This window comes from Capra hircus, chromosome 6, assembly GCF_001704415.2.
Source record: "Capra hircus breed San Clemente chromosome 6, ASM170441v1, whole genome shotgun sequence".
Taxonomy (NCBI): domain Eukaryota; kingdom Metazoa; phylum Chordata; class Mammalia; order Artiodactyla; family Bovidae; genus Capra; species Capra hircus.
In genome coordinates this window covers 85,766,613-85,790,807 of record NC_030813.1, presented here as the reverse complement: position 1 = coordinate 85,790,807, position 24,195 = coordinate 85,766,613, and the positions used below count along the sequence as shown (strand labels likewise).

The following is a 24,195-nucleotide window of genomic DNA, read 5'->3' as shown; positions in this document are numbered from 1 at the left end:
GTCAAGAAATACAAGAGAAGAAAAAAGATCCACAAAATCAACCCTAAACAATTAAGAAAATGGCAATAAGAACATATATATCAATAATTACTTTAAGGGTAAATGGATTAAATGCTCCAAACAAAAGACACAGACTGGCTGAATGGATACAAAAAGAAGACCCATATATATGCTATCTATAAGAAACACGCTTCAGACTTTGAGACACATATAGACTGAAAGTAAGAGGATGGAACAATATATTCCATGCAAATGGGAAGCAAAAGACAGTTGGAGTAGCAATCCTCATATCAGATGAATTAGACCTTAAAATAAAGAAGATTGCAAGAGATAAGGAAGAACACTACATAGTGATCAAGGGATCAATCCAAGAGGAAGACATAATTATCATAAATATCTATGTACCCAACAAAGGAGCACCTCAATACATAAGACCAACACTAGCAGACAAAAAAGGAGAAATTGACAGCAACACAATAATAGTAGGAAAGTTTAACATGCCATTCACATCAATGGACAGATCATCAAAACAGAAAATTAATAAGGAAACACAAGTCTTAAATAACACATTAGATGAGATGGATCTCATTGATACCTTCAGAACATTCCATCCAAATGCAGAAGAATACACCTTCTTCTCAAGTGCACATGGAACATTCTCCAGGATAGACCACATCTTGGGTCACAAATCAAACCTCAGTAAAATTAAGAAAATTGAAATTGTATCAAGCATCTTCTCTGACCACAATGCTATCAGACTACATATCAATTACAAGAAAAAAACTACAAGAAGCACGAACACTTGGAGATTAAACAACATGTTTCTAAATAAACAACAGGTTACTAAAGAAATAAAAAAATTTCTAGAAACAAATGACAATGAAAATACAACTCAAAACCTATGGGATGGAGCAAAAGCAATTCTAAGAGGGAAGTTTATAACAGTACAATTGTACCTCAAGAAACAAGAAGAACACCGAACAGACAATCTAACTTTACACCTAAAACAACTGGAAAAAGAAGAACAATAACAACAAAAATTAGTAGAATGAAAGAAATCATAAAGATTAGAGCAAATATAAGTGAAAAAACACATGAAACAATAGTAAAGATTAATAAAATTAAAGCTGATTCTTTGAGAAGATAAACAAAATTGACAAACATTTTAGCCAGATTCATCAAGTCAAAAAGAGAGAAGAATCAAACCAACAAAATTAGAAATTAAAAAGGAGAGGTTTCAACAGACAATGCAGAAATACAAAGGATTATAAGAGACTATTATGAACAACAATATGACAAAAAAATAGATAACCTGGAAGAAATGGACAGTTTCTTAGAAAAGTTCAATCTTCCAAGACTGAACCAAGAAGAAACAGAAATTATAAACAACTCAATTATAAGCACTGAATTTGAAGCTGTGATTAAAAAAAAAAAAAATTCCCTAAAAACAAAAGCCCAGGACCAGATGCCATCACAAGAGAATTTTATCAAACATTTAGAGCAGAGCTAATGCCTATCCTTTTAAAATTCTTTCAGATAATTTCAGAGAAAGGAACACTTCCAAACTCATCCTACAAGGCCACCATCACCCTGATACCAAAACAAGGTAAAGACAACACAAAAAGAAAATTACAGGCCAATATCACTGATGAACATGGATGTAAAAATCCTCAACAAAATTTTAGCAAACAGAACTCAGCAACACATCAAAAAGCTCATACACCATGATCAAATTGTGTTTATTCCAGGGCTGCAAGGATTAAATCAACCAATGTGATACACCATATTAACAAATTGAAAGATAAAAATCATAATATAATCTCAATAGATGCAGAAAAAGCCTTTGGCAAAATTCAGCACCTATTTATGATTAAAACTCTTCAAAAATGGGCATAGAAGGAACCCATCTCAACAAATAAAGGCTATATATGATAAGCTTACAGCAAATATTATTCTCAGTGGTGAAAAACTGAAAGCATTCCCCCTAAGATCAGAAATAAGATGAGGGTGTTCACCTTTGCCACTGTTATTCAACATAGTTCTGGAAGTCCTAGCTACAGCAATCAGAGAAGAAAAAGAAATAAAAGGAATCCAGATCAGAAAAGAAGAAGTAAAGCTCTCACTGTTTGCAGATGACATGATACTGTACATAGAATAGACAACACTAAAGATAGTATCAGAAAATTACTAGAGCTAATCAGTGAATTGAGCAATGTTGCAGGATACAAAAATCACTTGCATTTCTATATACTAACAATAAAAAACCAGAAAGAGAAATTAAGAAATCAATCCCATTCACCACTGCAACAAAAAGAATTAAATATCTTGGAATAAACTAACCTAAGGAGACAAAAGAACTGTACACAGAAAATTATAAGACACTAATGAAAGAAGTCAAAGATGACATAAACAGATGGAAGGATATTCCCTGATCCTGGGTAGGAAGAATCAATATTGTGAAAATGACTATAGTACCAAATGCAATCTACAATCCCTATCAAATTACCAATGGAGTTTTTCACAGAACAAGAACAAAAAATTTCATGATTCATATGCAAACACAAAAGACCCTGAATAGCTAAAGCAGTCTTGAGAAAGAAAAATGGAGCTGGAGGAATCAACCTTCCTGACTTCAGATTATATTACAAAGCTACAGTCATCAAGACAGTATGGTACTAGCACAAAAACAGAAGTATAGACCAATGGAATAAGATTGAAAGCCAGAAATAAACCCATGCACCTACACGTACCTTATTTTTGACAAAGGAGGCAGGAATATACAATGGGGCAATGACAGGCTCTCCAATAAATGGTGCTGGGAAAACTAGACAGCTACATGTAAAAGAATGAAATTAGAAAACTTCTAACACCATACACAAAGAAAAACTCAAAATGGATTAAAGACCTAAATGTAAGACCAGAAACTATAAAACTTTAGGAGGAAATCATAGGCAGAACACTTGATGATGTAAGTCAAAGCAGATCCTCTGTGACCCACCTCCTAGAGTAATGGAAATAAACATAAAAGTAAACAAATGGGACCTGATTAAACTTAAAAGCTTTTGCACAGCAAAGGAAACTATAAACAAGGTGAAAGATAACCCTCAGAGCTGGAGAAAATAATAGCAAATGAAACAACTGACAAAGGATTCATTTCCAAAATATATAAGCAGCTCATACAACTCGATACCAGAAAAACACACAACCCAATCAAAGAGTGGGAAAAAGACCTAAACAGAAATTACTCCAAAGAAGACATACAGATGGATAACAAACACGTGAAAAGATGCTCAACATCACTCATTATTAGAGAAATACAAATCAAAACTATAATGAGATATCACTTTACACTGGTCAGAAAGACCATCATCAAGAAGTCTACAAACAATAAATGCTGGAGAGAGTGTGGAAAAAACAGAGCATTCTTGCACTGTTGGTGAGAATGTAAATTGATACAACCACTATGGAAGATGGTATGGAGATTCCTTAAAAAACAGAATAAAACCACCATATGACCCAGCAGTCCCACTTCTAGGCGTATACCCTGAGAAAACCAAAATTGAAAGAGATCCATGTATCCTAGCACTATTTACAATAGCTAGAACGTGGAAGCAACCTAGATGTCCATTGACAGATGAATGGATAAAGAAATTGTAGTACATATACACGATGGAATATTATTACTCAGCTATTAAAAAGTCAGTTCTAATGAGCTGGATGAACCTATGACCTATTATACAGAGTGAAGTAAGTCAGAAAGAGAAAGATAAATAACATATTTTAACACTATATACTGAATCCAAAAAAATGGTACTGAAGAATTTATTTACAGGGCAGAGAAACAGACATACAGAATAGACTTATGGACATGGGGGGAGGAGAGGAGAGGGTGAGATGTATGGAAAGAGTAACATGGAAACTTACATTATCATATATAAAATAGATAGCCAATGGGAATTTGCTGTATGGCTCAGGAAACTCAAAAAGGGGCTTTGTATCAACCTGGGGGGGTGGAAGGGGTAGGGAGATGGGAGGGAGGTTCAAAAGGGAGGGGTTATATGTATACCTATGGGTGTACAAAAAAGATCTTCACCACCAAGATAATCACGATGATGTGATCACTCACCTAGAGCCAGACATCTTGGAATGTGAGGTCAAGTGGGCCTTAGGAAGCATCACTATGAACAAAGCTGGTGGAGGTGATGGAATTCCAGTTGAGCTATTTCAAATCCTGAAAGATGATGCTGTGAAAGTGCTGCATTAAATATACCAGCAAATTTGGAAAACTTAGCAGTGGCCACAGGACTGGAAAAGGTCAGTTTTCATTCCAATCCCAAAGAAAAGCAATGCCAAAGAATGCTCAAACTACCATACAATTGCATTCATCTCACATGCTAGTAAAGTAATGCTCAAAATTCTCCAAGCCAGGCTTCAGCAATACGTGAACTGCAAACTGCCAGATGTTCAAGCTGGATTTAGAAAAGGCAGAGGAACCAGAGATCAAATTGCCAGCATATGCTGGATCATAGAAAAAGCAAGAGAGTTCCAGAAAAACATCTATATCTGGTTTACTGACTATGCCAAAGCCTTTGGCTGTGTGGATCACAATAAACTTCTGGAAAATTCTGAAAGAGATGGGAATACCAGACCACCTGACCTGCCTCTTGAGAAACCTATATGTAGGTCAGGAAGCAACAGTTAGAACTGGACATGGAACAACAGACTGGTTCCAAATCGGGAAAGGCATACATCAAGGCTGCATATTGTCACCCTGCTTATTTAAATTATATGCAGAGTACATCATCAGAAATGCTGGGCTGGAAGAAGCACAAGCTGGAATCAAGATTGCCGGGAGAAATATCAATCACCTCAGATATGCAGATGACACCACCCTTATGGCAGAAAGTGAAGAGGAACTAAAGAGCCTCTTGATGAAAGTGAAAGAGGAGAGTGAAAAAGTTGGCTTAAAGCTCAACATTCAGAAAACGAAGATCATGGCATCTGGTCCCATCACTTCATGGGAAATAGATGGGGAAACAGTGGAAATAGTGTCAGACTTTATTTTTTGGTGCTCCAAAATCACTGAAGATGGTGATTGCAGCCATGAAATTAAAAGACACTTACTCCTTGGAAGGAAGGTTATGACCAACCTAGACAGCATATTGAAAAGCAGAGATAGTACTTTGCCAACAAAGGTCTGTCTAGTCAAGGCTATGGTTTTTCCAGTGGTCATGTATGGATGTGAGAGTGGGACTGTGAAGAAAGCTGAGCGCTGAAGAATTGATGCTTTTGAACTGTGGTGTTGGAGAAGACTCTAGAGAGTCCCTTGGACTGCAAGGAGATCCAACCAGTCCATCCTAAAGGAGATCAGTCCTGGATGTTCATTGGAAGTACTGATGCTGAAGCTGAAACTCCAGTACTTTGGCCACCTCATGTAAAGAGTTGACTCATTGGAAAAGACTCTGGTGCTGGGAGCGATTGGGGGTAGGAGGAGAAGGGGATGACAGAGGATGAGGTGGCTGGATGGCATCACCGACTCGATACACATGAGCTTGAGTGAACTCCGGGAGTTGGTGATAGACAGGGAGGCCTGGCGTGCTGTGATTCATGGGGTCACAAAGAGTCGAACATGACTGAGCGACTGAACTGAACTGAACTGATGGCTGATTCTGGAGAAGGAAATGGCAACCCAGTCCAGTATCCTTGCCTGGAAAATCTCATGGATAGAGTAGCCTGGTGAGCTGCAGTCCATGGGGTTGCAAAGAGTCGGGCACGACTGAGCGACTAACACTTACTTACTTATGGCTGACTCATGTTGAGGTTTGACAGAAAACAGCAAAATTCTGTAAAGAAATTATCCTTCAGTAAAAAGTAAATTAAAAAAAAAAGAAAAGTTGTTAAAAATACTCCCCCCTTATTCCTTAACAGACTTTATTTTCTACAGTGATTTTATTTTTAAAGAATTTTAGATTGATAGCAAAATTGAAAGGAAGTTAGAGATTTCCCACATATCTTTTGCACCTGCACATCCAAAGACTTCTCATTATCAGTAACATGTCCTCTCTATTTTGTCAGACTTGTTAGATATTTAGCAATTTTGTTGATTTTCTAAAAAAAGAACCAAGTTTCTCTTTTCTATTAATTTTGTCAATATTTCACTGTTTTTCATTTCATGGATTTCAGATCTGTTGTTTTACATGCCTACTGTAAGTTACTTTTTTTCTTAAATAAAATATCATGCATTTGATTTTCTTCATCTTCCCCCTACAGATCATTTATTTGGCTCGAAATGCAAAGGATGTTGCTGTCTCATTTTACCACTTTGACTTAATGAATAATTTGCAGCCTCTTCCTGGAACCTGGGGAGAATATCTAGAGAAATTCTTGACTGGAAATGGTAGGATGGCCTTAGCTAAAAATTAATGTCACTAAAAATTATTTTTAATAATATTAACCATTACAAGTATGAATTTCCCTTTCAAAACACTTCTTTTTTCAAATTAGTAACAAGTACATTCAAAAATCATTTCAAATTAAATCAAATACATTTAATATTTGCTATGACATTCAATATATAAACCTGGTATTAAACATCAGCTTAATGAAAATATTCTCAAATCTTTTTTCAGTCGATAAAAACCCATTCTCAGTTCCTACTCACAACAGAAATTTATTTGTCCAAATCGTTAGTTAAATACATTTACAGTAGTTAGATAATCAAGTGATATAAGTACTTCATAAAAGAATAGTTTTCTCCTGCATGTGGCCAAGTGTAACCTATTGGAGGTCAATGTATTTCCATTTGAAATGTTTCTTTTGCAATTAATATATTTAGAAATCTGAAATTTGTGCATCCATGAGTAGTGGATTATATATACTCGTTTATATAGATTTTATAGTTTCAGTTCCTTGATTACTAAATTCCACAAAATATTTGTATAATTTGACTTATTTTTCACAAACAAATCTTCAGTTTGATAAATGTTTATGGAAATAAACTATTTCTCTGGTTTTAGTGGCCTATGGTTCCTGGTTTAATCATGTTAAAAGCTGGTGGAAGAAAAAGGAAGAACACCCGATACTTTTCTTATTCTATGAAGATATGAAAGAGGTAAAATAGTAGAAATACATTATAGAAAATTCCTCAACTACATCCTGGAGCAAAAGGATTAATAGTTTTTTCAATTAATCTATGGAGTTCAAATGATATAATTGCTTTGCCTATTTTCCATGTCTGTTTACCCAGATCTTGCTAAGATCTTTGATGAATCTAATTGTGAAATCAGTGACATTTTAATCCTCTTATCCTTTTTAATCATTGTGTTTCTCTTGAACACCTTTCTTTTCAAATTTGTCTCCTTCATTTAATAGGTTATCATTCTGTCATGGTTTTCCTGTGAATCTCTATCATTTAGTCATCATTTTTTTGAACTCTTTTTTATAGATTGATGATCATATCTATTCCCACGGTTGCCAAAACTATGTGCTAATTACCCACCAAAAACTCCATTTTTATTTCTAACCTGAATTCAGATCCTTGTTTTTTTTTAAAATGACCCTCAAATTCAACATGTTGAAAATTAAACTCCTCTTGCTTCTCTCTCTTTCCAAAAGGTAATCCTTTTCTTTTATTCTGTCTTTTGGTTAATGGTGTTTGGTTGTTCATTCGGTGTTGAAAGTTTGAAAGTAAATTGTCCTCATTGACTTTCACGTAGTGAATACGGTTCCATTTTCTCCTGAACATCCCATTGGTTCACATGCCCTACCTATTATATCTTAAGTGTGCCCCTCTCTTTTACATTCTTCCTAACTGTTAGTTCAGGGATTCATAAAGATTTTTCTAGTCTACCATATGAACTAGTATTAGCCTAAATACGATTGCAAAGTTCCAGGCCTATCCTCAGGCTATTTTATTACATTAGCAAATACACACATGCACACACACACACACACAAACATGGTAAACCAAGCTTATCTAGTAGTAAAAGCCTGAACATGCAAATAAGGATATCTTGTGGAATTTCAGATTCTTGATAGAAGGCATATCTACCTTTCTTGTAACTGCATCCACAGTACTTACAACACCTACCACGTATATAGGTGCTCATGGCCACTTATTGTATGCATAAGTGATTGCTTGAATGAATGAATGAGTAGTGGTTGCAAACATTTGTGTGGTGTGTGTTAGTTGCTTAGTCGTGTCCAACTCTCTGCAACCCCATAGCCTGTAGGCCACCAAGCCCCTCTGTCCATGGGATTCTCCAGGCAAGAACACTGGAGTAGGTTGTCATTTCCTTCTCCAAAAAGAACTATAGAAAGAAAGTGAAGTTGCTCAGTCATGTCTGACTCTTTGCGACCCCATGGACTGTAACCGCCCACGCTCCTCCAGCCATAGAATTTTCCAGGCAAGAGTACTGTAGTGGGTTGCCACTGGAGTGGGTTGGACAGGACTAAGTGAGGAACACTTTCACTTTTTTTTTATTTGATCCTACTCAGCACAGAAACCTTACCTTTTGTAAAATCTCTCTTGTTGCATATATTTCTGAGAAACTCCCAGGGCATTTCTCATATCTTATCAATAAGAGTCCTTTTCTACTCTGTCCAGGCTCCCACTCAGTATCGCACTTACTTGTAGCTCATAGAGAATCTGCGATCTAAACATTACCATTGCCCCTTTATGACAATTTGCTGGCAATACAATACGCAGCTGTAAAACTAGAGTGTTTTTATGAAACCACTTTTAAAAAGTGGTGCTCTCCCTTGGGTGCTTGATTAATCAGAATTAAGTTATAAGTTTTTCATAAGACAGAAAATTGTCTTTCTGTGCCAAGTATTTTCTTTTTGCTTTCTGGAGACCAAAGTGAAACTTATTCACTTTATGAAGAGAGCAAATTTAACTTCTGGATGTAGCTCTTTTTCTCCATAGGATAAACAAAATAATACATTTCCTAGGCTGAGCTGGTATCCAAATTCTGAGTCAGACATCATGCTGCTCCCCACATTACACTCTTGTGTCAAATATTTCTCTCCTTATTCACTGAAAATGCCTTTTTCAGGTCAATTTATGCATATTAATTTATGGTCTGGCCTAATCAGTTCTATAAGAATATACTGATATTTTGAATCCCACTCAAACTTACTATACATTAAACTTGTTAGACAACATTTTTTTCTATCATGGTTATATTTTAGACAATGTTATAGAAATGGTTTTCATATAAAAACAATAATATGACAAAATTATAAGTATAGACCAAGAATAAAATTCAGAGAGAAGTCTAGTAATTTACATCAGGTTTATGAATGTCTGCATCAATTCTCAAACTCTCAATCAATGAGGTGAAAAAGAAGTAGAAGCTAGCACTCTCTGCTTTAACTTCTACTTGTCTATATATTAGCATCATCATTGATACTTTGGCAGTGTCCAAATTATTCTTCAAACACTATAAATATGTAACAGAAATTACTCTATATTTGTTCGCCTGTCCATATGTTTTTTTTTCTATTTTCAATACTAACTTTTCTCTTAATCTTTTCTCCACTATCATCATTTCTGACATTTAAGTCATGCTAACCCCTGGCACCCCATTAGTAGCCATCTCAGTGTTCTCTTGTCAAGATCTGATACATAAAATATAGTCAGAACTTCCATTATAGGAAACTCTTTACCAAAACATAAACGTGCAAACACATTCAATACACATACACACACACACACTCAACACACACAGAGTTAATAAGACATATTATTAAAGAGTTGTGTCCCTACTACATAACAGATACAATCCAAATCCTTCAGCAGGACATCCAGTGATGTTCTAAATTTTATCCCAATTCATCTTTACTGCCTTGTAGCCTCTCTCACTCCTATAAACAACTCAACCCCAACTCCAACCACTTTTTTTTTTTTTCTCACTTGAACACAGTGAGTTGATGCTTCCAAGAGTTATATTTTCTTTACTGGAAATTTACTCTCCAACTGCTCAGGAGACTGCATCTTGGTAAACTCTGACACATCTCTAAATTAAGCTTAAATGTTAATCCCTTCAAAATCTTTCTAGACATATCTATATAGATTTTTGCTTAGCTTCCTAAAAAGTTCCAGATATTAAGTTAATGCCATTAGAATTTGAAAAAATTATTTATTTCTCAGATTTTTTTCTTCTTACTCTCAATGACTAATGAATAATTTGGGTCCTGATGTCTTTGCAACTTCACTGGAGTTTGTTTTAATAATGTACATCCAAGCAAGATTTCATCAGTGTTTATAAATTTTAAAAATATCTTCAGTTTTTCCTGAGTTTATTACATTATTTTTTTATTAAATTTTATTATTCTAAACAAGAAACCAATTTGGAGGAGTAACAGAAAAATAAAGACAGAAGAAATAAAGATACTGGGTCCCTAAAACAGTCAGTTTTCAAATTTAACTGCAAATTGGGCTTAAAATTTTTGCTACAATCTGTTTTACTAAATGCTATTAATAATTATGTTAAAGTTAATTATTATTGTACTTTGAATGAAAAATAAGACTTAGAATAAGCAAAATATTTCCACACTACCTTTACTAAATCGCCAGTCCATGTCTGACGTAGGGTGCAGCATGCTTGGGGCTGGTGCATGGGGATGACCCAGAGAGATGTTGTGGGGAGGGAGGTGGGAGGGGGATTCATGTTTGGGAATGCATGTAAGAATTAAAGATTTTAAAATTTAAAAAATTAAAAAAAAAACAAACAAAATCATCTAAAAAAATTATTGATCTTCTTTCATTTTCATGATTTTTTCACACTATTTTAATGATTTATTATTTACCATTTTCTTGGGTGTATCTCTACCCTATTGATAGAATCCAAAGCAAGAAATCAAGAAGGTTATTCAATTTCTAGAGAAAAACCTGGATGATGAGATCTTGGATAAGATAATCCATCACACATCATTTGAAATGATGAAGGACAACCCTCTAGTGAATTATACACATCTACCAAGTGAAGTGATGGACCACAGCAAGTCCTCATTTATGCGCAAAGGTTACTATTTTCTGAGTTTATTTTTCCTTTCTGCTTTCTTATGAATTGCTCTGAAATGAAGGTGAGCTTTGTAATCTCTACCCAGTTATTTAGCCAGCTTGGGACTCAATTTTTTCATCTGCAAAATAAGGACACTAAAAATACGTACCATAAAAGTCGCTGAGTTAGATTAGAAATTATTAAATAGAATAATGCATGTAGACCTGTTATTGGAACACCTTGAGTACCTAATAATCTTTCTCCCTTTCTTTACAACCCTGCAAAAAGGGAATGGTTTTGTCACTTCTGATGTGAGTCATTCTGTATTTTTTTATTCCTAAAACTTAAAACTTTGTTTAAATTGGCACAGACCTCCTCCTTCCTCCCAGTAATAAATTAATGTCAGTCAGTGCAGTACCATCTTCTCCATAGAATCATTATTATTAGAAAGCAGTGGTCATTTTGTTAAGAAGGATTCTCAAAGAGAAAGGGCATGTGGGAAGTTTTTGTTCCCTAAAAATACTATCTGAATTATGTTAATGGTAAACATGGAATCTAAATGTAACTTAAGATAACAATACAGAAATATGACATTCACTGTCAAAATACAGCTCTATTTCAATTAAGCCAAGTACTATAAATTGTGGGTTATTATATGTGGTTTGGGTTATTATCTTAAATGTGAGAATTTATCCACCTAGTCATGTCACCCTATCTTTTCAATATTCTTTACTGAACATGTGGATTAAGACCCTCGATTCTGAAAGTATTATATGACTACAGAATTTTCTAACACATTTTTCTCTGTACCTTAGTGTACACCTAGTGTTTTCAAATTATGGTTTTTTTTTTTTTAATTTTCAAAACACTACTTAAAAAGTATGCTCTAGTATAAGAGGTCAAGGCTAATTTTTCATTGTAAATGGTGCATTACAAGTTTGAACAAATATGACTGATGTAATTCAACACACAACAACACACACACACATGTTTTCCTGGTGGAAGAAACAGAGACCAAAAAAAACCAAAAAAACAAAAAAACAGTAAACTCTTATTAATTAAATAAGGCAAATTTTCGTTATACCAGATCATTGAATGTAACTTCCAAGAGAGCTTTTCCCCTAGTCATGAAAATTGATGCCATTGAATGATATCACATTAGGGTATAGAAATAACCTCAGTATCTGGATTCCACGGTTTCTACAACTTCAGAGGAAGAGAGTCCACAAGAAAGATACTCTTTCCACCCGAGTAGTGAAGGACACAGCTTTTGTGGTCAGATTGCTCTGGGATTTATCCAGGCTGTGCCATTCCCTGAACCTTTGACATTGCATACACTAATAAATCTGCCAAAGTTCTGGTTACATCGCTGATAAAAAGGAGAAAAGAATAACATCTGAAGCACAAGCTTTGGGGAAGGATTTTCATGGAAGATATGTAAGGTTACACTGCATTTTTTTCTGACCAAAAGTGATATACACAAAAGTAGCAAGTCATATTATCTTGCAGTTTAGTACGTTCTTATCTAATATAACATTTATTTGTTTATTCATGCATTCAATAACACTTAAAAGATACCTTTTATTTGTTAGTTAATATTTGAGAAAAGGTCTTCATGAATAACTATATGCAGATCATATTTTCTAGAATGTATATGCTCAAGAAGCTCATACTGTAATGCAAGAGAATGGATATTGGAAAATTCTGAAAAGTGAAGTATGAACAAAGGGCTAAGAACAGTTTTGAAGGATTCCACTCTGGATAATCAAGGTCATAGTTTGGTCACACAATATTAATGATGATAGGGAGATGATAAAGGGCAATGTTTATGCTTATGTCCCAAACTGCTACAAAACAGAAAATCCTGGGATTTGGCCAGAATTTATCTTATCAAAAATTTTTTATACTTCCTCACTCTTGTGAAGCAAATGTGTTTGTGTATAGAATATTTGTACTCAAAATAGAAGATTATTAGAATGCTTTATATATCTCTTTATTGTTTAAATCTACACTTCCTCTTTTCAACTATCCCAATTATGAACTATCCTCACAAACATTCCAAAGAACTATCAACTTCTGGTGAAAATAGAATAAAGTATAATAACCAGGGAAACAATTTTGTCTATGGGGATGTCTCTTGTTAAAATGATTTAAAATCTTCATGAGGCCATCATGGTTTAATAAGACTTGCAGTTGAATATGGTTATATTTATCTATTTTTAAATTTTACTTATTTTTGGTTGCTCTGAGTCCTCATTGCTGCACATGGGCTTTCTCCAGTTTTGGCAACTGGGGGCTACTCTCTAGTTGTGCAGTACAGGCTTCTCTTTGTGGTGGCTTCTCTTGTTGCAGACAAGAGGCTCTAGGGCATGTGGGCTAAGTAGTTGTGGCATCCAGGCTCAGTAGTTGCGCTCAAAGGCTCTAGAGCATGAAGTCAGTAGTTGTGGTGCATGGGCTTAGCTGCCCAATGGCATGTGGGATCTTCCTGGGTCAGGGACAGAACCCATGTGCCCTTGATTGGCAGGCAGATTCTTAACCACTGGACCACCAGGGAAGTTCAATTTAATATTAAATAAATTGCAAAATTAATGTTTTCCTCCAAACACATCAGCAGTACATTAAAAATTTATTTTTCAAACAAATATTTTTAAGCATCCAAGAATAAAAGATTAAATGTAAATTTATATCCCAATAGTTTCACTTCTATAAAAATTGTTCAGTGATTTTTATCTTTTGACTTTAATGCTATTTTTCTCCTCTAAAATTAAAATAAGATGTATCTAGTGAGTTCAGGGAACACAAGAATCATCCAAATATCCTAGCATCCTCATTTATTATTTCTGGGAAAAGATATTTATCAACTTTCTGTTTCATGGTTTGACTATGCTCACGACCAGTTCTTTGTACAGTTTCCAAAAGCAACTCATCAAAGACAGTAAAATATCCCCTGATCATTGATTCAGTGACCAGTGGTAACACTATGATCTGGGACAATTAGAAACACTAAAATAATCTCTTTCAGGAAATTATTGTACAGTTGCAAATTTAGACAAGAAAACTAACCCTTCTTATAATGTTTCTTTAAAACCAGAGTCTGTTTAATTATGAACATGTCAAAGAGTTAGTTGTTCAATTGTGTCCAACTCTTTGTGACCCCATGGACTGTAGTCCACCTCTGCCCATGGAATTCTCCAGGCAAGAATACTGGAGTGGGTAGCCATTCCCTTCTCCAGGGGGTCTTCCTGACCCAGGAATCAAACCTGGGTCTCCTGCATTGCAAGCAGATTCTTTATCATCTCAGTCAGCATAGAAGCCTGCTGTTTATTTATATATAGATGGCAGTAATTACCAATAAAAAAAAATGAATTTTAAAATATTTAAATAGAAAGGCTTCCTTTAAACTCTTTCAGTCTTTCATTTTGGTACACAATGGCTTTTCCTTCATAAAGAAAATATTTTATTCTTTCATATGTTTTCTTGTTTGTAATTTTTAGGGATTGCAGGTGACTGGAAGAATTATTTCACAGTGGCCCAAAATGAGAAATTTGATGCCATTTATAAGAAGGAAATGTCTGAGACTGAACTTCAGTTCCGTACAGAGATATGAGGAACCTAAATTGAAAATCTGAAGAAAGAAGTCTGATCTGCAGTTTGGTGAAATAAGGACAGTTAGGATTTAATTTGGACAATTGAATGGTTTTATAAAGAAAAAAAAAGTGCTTCTAAGCGTTGATTTTTCAATCTGGTTGATCATTCACTCTGAGAGTCCCTAAAACTAGGACAAACTGTCACCTTTTCAGAAATGTTGTTTCTATACCTAATTTCTGTTTATCCAAATTCCTAAATTCTGAGTATGTAATTTTCAAGTCTCCAAAGATGAAAGATCATCATTAGTCTCCCTACGGCTATTCCCTGGGAATAGGAGCTCTGCTCTGAGCACCTAAGCTGAGGACAGGAACTTACTTCCTATGGAGAGTCCTTCCAGAATTCAACAGCTTCCTGTGATTCCTGAGAATTTCCTATTGCCAGGATATGGTTACATTTGGGAGCATCTTGGTTTCTTCATCTTGTATCTGAACAGATGTAGATCCCTTAATAATAGTTTCAATATTTCATATACAATCTGGTGCCTACAAGAGATTCTCTAGGCTGAATCTCCACTACACGTTCCCAACCCAATGTCTTTTCTACCCATTTTTCTACTCTTAGGTCTATCTATTGGTCTCTTTGATGGATTTTTCCTTGGAATATAAGTCTTTTAGTAAGTATGTATAAGTTTTAAGGTAAACTTTTGCCAGAGATGTCTCATTACAAGAGATCTCTTATATCTAAGAGATATATTAGCATTATTTTATTTTTAATTGAACATAGTTGATTTACAATATTATGTTGGTTTCAGAAGTATAGCATTGTGAGTCAATTGTTTTTAATAGACTGTACCCTGTTTAAAGCTATTACAAAATAAAGACTATGTCTCTCTGTGCTGTGCAATACAAACTTGTTGTTTATTTATTTTAAACATCCGTAGTTTGCATAGCTTAAATACATACCATTATTTTGTCTGTCCATACCTCCCTCTCCTGGTAACCACTAGTTTGTTCTCTATATCTCTGAATCTGTTTCTGTTGTGTTATAGTCATTTGTTTTACTTTATAAATCTCACTCAGGAGGGATAACATAGAGTATGTGTCTTTCTTTGTCTAACTCATTTCACTAAACATAATGCTAAGTGTATTTACATTATTGCAAATGTCAGAATTTCATTGTTTCTATGACTCAGTACTATTCCACGTGCATATTTATCCACTCATCATCTTATTTACACATTCATCAGTGGAAGGACACAGGTTGTATCCACATCTCATGTATTATAAATGCTGCTATGAACATTGGGGTGCATGTATCTTTCAAATTAGTGTTTTCATTTTCTTTGGATTTATACCCAACAGTGGGATTGCTGGATCACATGGGCCTTCTATCTTTAGTTTTGTAAGGAACCTCTATACTGTTTATTAACTATGCCAAAGCTTTTGACTGTGTGAATCACAATAAACTGTGGAAAATTCTAAAAGAGATGGGAATACCAGACCACCTGACCTGCCTCTTGAGAAACCTATATGCAGGTCAGGAAGCAACAGTTAGAACTGGACATGGAACAACAGACTGGTTCCAAAGAGGAAAAGGAGTACATCAAGGCTATATATTGTCACCCTGCTTATCTAACTTCTTTGCAGAGTACATCATGAGAAACGCTGGGCTGGAAAAGCGCAAGCTGGAATCAAGATTGCCAGGAGAAATATCAATAACCTCAGATATGCAGATGACAACACCCTTATGGCAGAAAGTGAAGAAGAACTAAAAAGCCTCTTGATGAAAGTGAAAGAGGAGATTGAAAAAGTTGGCTTAAAGCTCAACATTCAGAAAATGAAGATCATGGCATCTGGTCCCATCACTTCATGGCAAATAGATAGGAAAACAGTGGAAACAGTGTCAGGCTTTTTGAGGGGGGCTCCAAAATCACTGCAGATGGTGATTGCAGCCATGAAATTAAAAGAGGCTTACTCCTTGGAAGAAAAGTTATGACCCACCTAGAAAGCATATTGAAAAGCAGAGACATTTTTTTGCCAACAAAGGTCTGTCTAGTCAAGGCTATGGTTTTTCCAGTGGTCATGTATAGATGTGAGAGTTGGACTGTGAAGAAGGCTAAGTGCCAAAGAATTGATGCTTTTGGACTGTGGTGTTGGAGAAGACTCTTGAAAGTCCCTTGGACTGCAAGGAGATCCAACCAGTCCATCCTGAAGGAGATCAGCCCTAGGTTTTCTTTGGAGGGAATGATGCTGAAGCTGAAACTCCAGTACTTTGGCCATCTCATGTGAAGAGTTGACTCATTGGAAAAGACTGTGATGCTGGGAGGGATTGGGGGCAGGAGGAGAAGGGGACGACAGAGGATGAGATGGCTGGATGGCATCACTGACTCAATGGATGTGAGTCTGAGTCAACTCCGGGAGTTGGTGATGGACAGGGAGGCCTGGCGTACTGTAATTCATGGGGTTGCAAAGAGTCAGACACGACTGAGCGACTGAACTGAACTGAACTGATACTGTTTTCCATAGAGTCTGTGCCAGTTTATTTTCCTACCTACAGTTTGTACTAAGGTTCCCTTTTCTCCTCATACTCATCAAAACTCGTTTTTTCTAGTCTTTTAAATGATAGCCTTTCTGACAAGTGTAAGATAATATCTTCTTGTGTTTTTTATTTGTGTCTCTGTTCTTTGGAAGGAATGATGCTAAAGCTGAAACTCCAGTACTTTGGCCACCTCATGTGAAGAGTTGACTCATTGGAAAAGACTGATGCTGGGAGGGATTGGGGGCAGGAGGAAAAGGGGATGACAGAGAATGAGATGGCTGGATGGCATCGCTGACTCGATGGACGTGAATTTGAGTGAACTCCAGGAGTTGGTGATGGATAGGGAGGCCTGGCGTACTGTAATTCATGGTGTTGCAAAGAGTTGGACATGACTGAGCGACTGAAATGAACTGGACTGATCTGATGATTAGCAATGTTGAACTTTAAAAAATCTTTTTATTATTTATTTATTCATTATTTTTTTTTTTTTAAATTTTGGCTGCTCTGGGTTTTAAATCTTGATTGCTGCGCTTGGTTGTGCTTTTTGTTACAGCATACAGACAGCATACAGACTTTCTCTAGTTGTGGTGCATGGGCTTTGTTTCCTCCCGGCATGTGGGTATTAGTTCTCTGACCAAAGATCAAACCTGAGTAACTTGTACTAGAAAGCAGATTCTTTGCCCCTGGATTACCAAGGACATACCTGTTGAGCTTTTTTTTTTTTTTTCCTGTTGGAAATCAATATATCTTTTTTGGAAAAATGTCTATTTAGGTCTTCTGCCATTTTTGATTCAGTTCTTTTTTTTTTTTTATATTGAGTTGTATCTATGTATATATTTTGGATATTAATCCCTTATTGGTCATATAATTTGGAAATGTTTTCTCCCATCCTCTCAGTAGGTTGTCTTTTCATTTTATCTATGCTTTCCTTTGCTGTACAAAATTTTTTCAAGTTTAATTAGGTCCCGTTTACTTATTTTTGTTTCTTTTGCCTTAGGAGACAGAACCAAAGATATCAGTATATATATAACTTCTATGGGCTCTGTTTTCTTCTAGGAGTTTTATGGTTTCAGATCTTACATTTAAGTCTTTAATCCATTTTTATTTTATTTTTGTATAAGGTGTTAGAAAATGTTCTATTTTTTCTCCTTTACATATAATTGTCCAGTTTCCCCAGAATATGTTATTGAAGACACTGCCTTTTCTCTTGTATATGCTTGCTTCCTTTGACACAGATTAATTGACCATAAGTGCCTGAATTTATTTATGAGCTCTTTATTTTGTTCCATTGGACCATGTGTCTGATTCCGTGTCAGTACCATGCTGTTTAAATTACTGTAACTGTGTGACGTTAAGTGTTAGTCACTCAGTCATGTCAGACTCTTTGCTACCCCATGGACTGCAGCCCACGAGGCTCCTCTGTCCATGGAGTTTTTCAGGCAAGGATGCTGGAAAGGGTTGCTAGTTCCTTCTCCAGGGGATCTTCCTGACCCAGGGATCAAACTGGGGTCTGCGGGAAGATCCCCTGGAGAAAGAATAGGCTACTCACTCCAGTACTCTTAGGCTTCCCTTGTGGCTAACTGGTAAAGAATCTGCCTGCAATGCAGGAGATCTGGGTTCCATCCCTGGGTTGGGAAGATCCCCTGAAGAAGGGAAAGGCTATCCTTTCCAGTACTCTGGCCTGGAGAATTCCATGGACTAGTCCATGGGGTTATAAAGAGTAGGACACAACTGAGCGACTTTCACTGTAACTTTGTAGGGTAGCCTGAAATCAGGGAGCATGAAATTTTCAGTTTGTTCTTGTTTTCTCTCAAGGTTACTTTGGCAATTCAGAGTCTTTTGGGGTTCCATACATATTTTAGGATTATTTCTTCTATTTCTATGAAAAATGTTTTGAGTATTTTGTTAGGGATTGCATTAAAACTCTAGATGACTTTGGGTAGTATGGACTTTTTAATATTAATTCTTCCAATCCAAGAATACAAGCTATATCTCCCTTCTTTTTTTCAAATATAACAATTGTGCTTTTTTTTAACTTTTCATTTAAAACACTTTTAGATTTGAATTTTTGTAGAAATAGTACAGAAGGCCTCACACCTGGACACCTCACATTGTTTCCTCTATAATTAATATCATATTATTATAACATACTTATCACAATAAATGAACACATATTGATATTATTAACTAAAATCCAAATATTGTTTAGATTTACTTGACTATTATCTAATATTAGTTTTCTTTATTAGGCTACTATTCAGGGCGTCACATTGCATTTAATTCTTGTGTCTTCTTAGGTTCCTCTTAGATATGAAAATCTTCTTAGAGTTTCTCTGTATTTGATGACCTTAATAGTTTTGAGAAGTACTGATTAGCTATTTTGTAGAATGTTCCTCTATTGGGATTTATATAATATTTTCCCCATGATTATACTGAGATAATATTTTGGGGAAAAAACCCATGGATTTATTAATGTTACCATTCATACCACATCACATCAAGAATGTATAGTAACTATTTGACTTATCAGTGTTGGTCACCTGACTGAAATAGTGTTTATCAGTACTTTCCACTGCAAAGTTACTCTTTTTTTTTCTCCCTTTCTATATTGTACACTTTGGAAGAAAATCACAGTCTGTAGCTCACACTTAATAAGCAGGAAGTAACACTTTATCTACTAAAACGTGAAGTATCTATAGAAATTAAAATCAATCTATGTGAGGGGTTTTTAAATTCTCAACCACTTATTTACTTAATGATTTATTCAAATCGCTATGGACTCCTATTATATTTTTGGTTATGTTGCTAATACTATATTTCCTTGCTCAAATTGTTCCAGTTTGTCTCTTGGGAGCTCTTTTAGTTGGCTTCTGAATACGTTTGATATATTCCCCTTATTGTAGAGTTGTTTTTATTAACTTACTTGTTTTGAGCATTTTATTAATGTCTGGCACTGAGAAATGTTCCAGGCTCATCTTGTATATTCTGTGTCTAAGTTGTAGAATCAGCCATTTCTCTAAGAAGCTCTAGTTCCCTTTTTCTGGAGAATTAATAAAAATCAAGATTTTGGTTCTAGATGTGTTTATTATTTTTCTGTTGTCATTGAGCCTAAGCCCTCTCAGCTAACAGAACAAAGAGTTTGATGTGTGTATACTGTGTATGTGCATATATTTATAAATATTTCTATAGGTAGCTATCTGTATCATTATTAAATAAAACAGAGTTCACACTGATGTCTCCAACAGTAATCTTTTAGTAATCCTTTAGAGATCATAAATTATATTTTATTCTAATTTTTATTGTCTTTTTTTTAAAATTTATATTGAAGTATAGTTGATTATGGAGAAGGAAATGGGAACCCACTCCAGTATTCTTGCCTGGGAAATCTCATTAACAGAGGAGTCTGGCAGGCTACAGTCCATGGGAATCACAAAAGAGTTTTGGACATGACTGAGTGACTAAACAGCAGCAATAACATAGTTGATTCACAAAGTTGTATTAGTTTCAGGTGTACAGCAAATTGAATCAGTTATACATACATATGTATCTTTTTAAAAATTCTTTTTCCATTTAGGTTATTATAGAACACTGAGTAGAATTCCTTATACTATACAGGAGATCCTTGTTGGTTATTTTAAGTTTAGCAGTGTGTACATTTATTAAGTGTCAGACAATCTTGCAGAAGTATTAATATACACATTTTGAGGTGAAGAAACTGAAACTTTGCACTAAAATTCAGAGCTATGTTTGCTTGACTCTTAAATGTCATTCTTAATCACTATATGATACTATAGAATAGCATAAAAATAATCTTCAGATATTACATACTTTCAGTTCAGTTCAGTTCAGTCGCTCAGTTGCGTCCGACTCTTTGTGACCCCATGAATCGCAGCACGCCAGGCCTCCCTGTCCATCACCAAGTCCTGGAGTTCACTCAGACTCAACGTCCATCGAGTCAGTGATGCCATCCAGCCATCTCATCTTCTGTCGTCCCCTTCTCCTCCTGCCCCCAATCCCTCCCGGCACCAGAGTCTTTTCCAACTACCTCTCAAAATATTCTCATAAATGTAATTACATAATGATGCCTAAGCTGACAATATAAAGGCTCCATGCTTCATCCAGTTTCAGAATCCAGCTGTTGAAGGGACACTGACTACAAACCTATAAGGTTAGATTTGTGAATGTTTTACCTCTATAATCTGTCATAATTGGTACTTGTTTGTTGTTAAAATAAAGATGAAATAGCTTTTTTCAAGCCCATCTAGCTTAATGTACATTTCAAATAATAAAATTAAAAGCAATGTCGTTGGTAAAACGCATACAGTCTAAATAAATGACTAATGGTTTTTGTAATGCTGCCTATTCCTAAGGCGAGATCTGACTGTGCTCTGTTCTGTTCTTTCCTATACAGGAAGGAGGAGAACAAGCTGTCGTAAATCTTATGGAGAAATTTCCCATGCAACTTGAATGAACATGAGAGGAAAAGAAGCAGAAAGAAGAAAATATTTCCTCACAGCTTGTATCTTCTGTATCTCCTCCCTTCCGCTGCTGCTAGTGGTATAAGCACCAAAATTCCTGAACTTATTTGAATTATTTGTAAAGAAAGGAAAGTTCTCAGGGTTCTCGCTGGAGATTTTGATAAGATAGACTGGACAAGGCCCCAGATTATGCAGTCTTCATAAATATCAAAGGAGATTTAATGGTTGTATTATCTATTACATTTTCATATGATAAAGATTAGTTAGCTTTCTTTTTCAAGTAAGATAAATTAGATAGCTAGGTAGAGAGATAATGACTTTCTTTTTTGTACTGATTAAATTCATACTTGAAAATGCAAAAAATAAATAAAACTTAAACTCAGCGGTATAACATAATTTGAAAAGAAGAAGGAAGTTAATTGAATTATACAACTCAGCACTGGGCCTTTAGCCGAATGTGTTTAAAAATAAAAGAAATGGGTAACTTTTCAAGTACAGTTTGCTCAATGTGTGAACTATTCACTAACTTAAACAACTGAGGTAGATTCAGTTTCACTGAGAACATTTTTGCTTATTTCCTGGATAATTATTCCTTCCATTATGTAAGATCTAAATTTCTAAAAGATTAGTATGTGTGAAAACTGTACTGTCTCATTGTTTGGACTGACTTGTTCTTATTGGCATGCTTGGGGTTCTTAGGCTTAAAGCACATTGGGTCTCATTAGGAAAATAAACCAGAAAAAAAACAAAAAAATACATAGCAACTAGATAAAAAGTAAAAGCTTTTCATAGCAGCCTCTTGGTCAAGGCATAGTATTTGAGTGGTCCAAAAAATCTATTCTTATATCTGAATTTTCCACCATCATTGCAGTTTAACTTTTCTGTATAACAGACACACAGATACATTAAGTATTGAGATAAGTCTTCAAAGTAAACATATCTGGGTAACCATATTCATATCCCAAGACACAGAATAATATCAGTGCAAAAGCTCTCTCGCATGCACTCTCTTCCATCAATATTCCCCACAATGAAAAGCACAATTCTGATGTATAAAATTAAAGATTTGATTTCTCTTTTTTGATATTTCAATTAATGGAATGATGCAGATGGATTCTTTAACTTTCTTTTTTACTCAACATTATAATTGGGAGATTTACCCATGTTGCATAAGTCATATTTTTATCTCTATATAGTGTGCCCTAGTGGAAATATACCCACATTTATTTGCTGTTGATGGGCATTTGAAGAGCTTCCTGTTTGGCTTTTAACAAATATTTCTGCTATGAACTCTCTTGGTCATATTTTTGGTATATATAAATAAACATTTCCAATGCATTTTCCTTGAGTTCAACCTAAGGATGAAATTGCTCGAAAATGTAATTTCCCCAGGTTTAAGACATACCACCAAAATTTTTTTCTAAATTAGTTGTGCTGTTAATAACTACAATAGCAGTGCATGAGAGATTTTGTTCCATATTCTCCATATCATTTAGTATTTTATGTAATTTCATTGCAGTCATCTCGGTAAGTGTATATTATGCTGTGATTCTAATATACTTTTCCTTGTAGACTAATGATGTTCAATAACTTTTCATGAAATTTTATCATTTTAATATTCTTTTTGTGTGAAGTGTCTTTTCAAATTTTTGCTTATTTTTCAATGTCCTGTCTTTTTTATTGATTTGAAAGATATTTGTATCTTTGTGTGTGTGTACATATGTATATCTATATATATATACACATATGTATGTTTTATATTTATTTTATTGGTTTTATTTCTCAAGATAACCCTGAAAGTTCATATGATATCTCAATATGTGAATCATTATAAACTAACTGGCACTTTAGAAAAGGTAAAACTGTGAATATTTTTTTCTTTCCTCAAATGCCATCAAGTTCATGCTATAATCTTGATCTTGCTGTTTTGGATCTGTCAGGAATCCTCTGTTCCTTATTAATTCCTGAATATTCAGGAATTGAGAGGCAAGCCTCTCCTGGGGCTAAGGAATCCAGGCATTTCCTTCGTTAGTTTTTCAGTACGGTGATAAGTACCCTCTTCCTTCTTATGAATCATACGGTAAAAGTGATTGTTTAAAACTCTCTCTCTTTAATATGGATCGCCTATGTTTTGTAATTCTGGAATTTTAATCTTTATCTTTGCTGAGAATAACTAACTTCTAAGACAGTATATATGCCCACACCATGTTGATTAAAACACCTTTGCTCCATCAGAGCTTTGGTCCCCGCGTCTTGCTTTCTTTCTCTCAAGCTAATTCTTCGGAGCGCAGAGACCCGTCTTGATCATTCTCCTGCCCAGACTTCTAAGACCCTCTGGTGAAGGTTCACTGTGCCTTCACCCCCTAAAGAGGGCGCCAGGTGCCTTTGTGAGCGACACAAGCCCTGTGTCAAAGGGCTTTACTGGTTTTCTGCATAAACCAAGGAATATCAGCCTCTTTCTCTCTCTTTTACTTTCTTATCGCCGACTCCAGACCACCAGGTTCTGGTCCATTAAAGGACCTCAACACCACTAGAAGTTGAATTTTCCAGCATCTAGGACCTAGTTGGTTTTAACCAATTTTCGT

The 24,195-nt window shown here is 35.2% G+C and overlaps 1 protein-coding gene across 4 annotated transcripts in view; it reads left to right on the top strand.

The window, feature by feature from the left end:
• SULT1B1 (sulfotransferase family 1B member 1) overlaps nt 1–15,503 on the top strand; it is a 37,582-nt gene extending 22,079 nt beyond the window's left edge. For all 4 annotated transcript variants that reach the window (XM_013964698.2, XM_005681718.3, XM_018049535.1 and 1 more), the window contains 4 exons: nt 6,271–6,397; nt 7,017–7,111; nt 10,847–11,027; nt 14,501–15,503. In XM_013964698.2, coding sequence (XP_013820152.2) covers nt 6,271–6,397; nt 7,017–7,111; nt 10,847–11,027; nt 14,501–14,613 — 516 coding nt within the window. In that variant the 3' untranslated portion in view covers nt 14,614–15,503. The remainder of the gene's footprint in view (nt 1–6,270; nt 6,398–7,016; nt 7,112–10,846; nt 11,028–14,500) is intronic.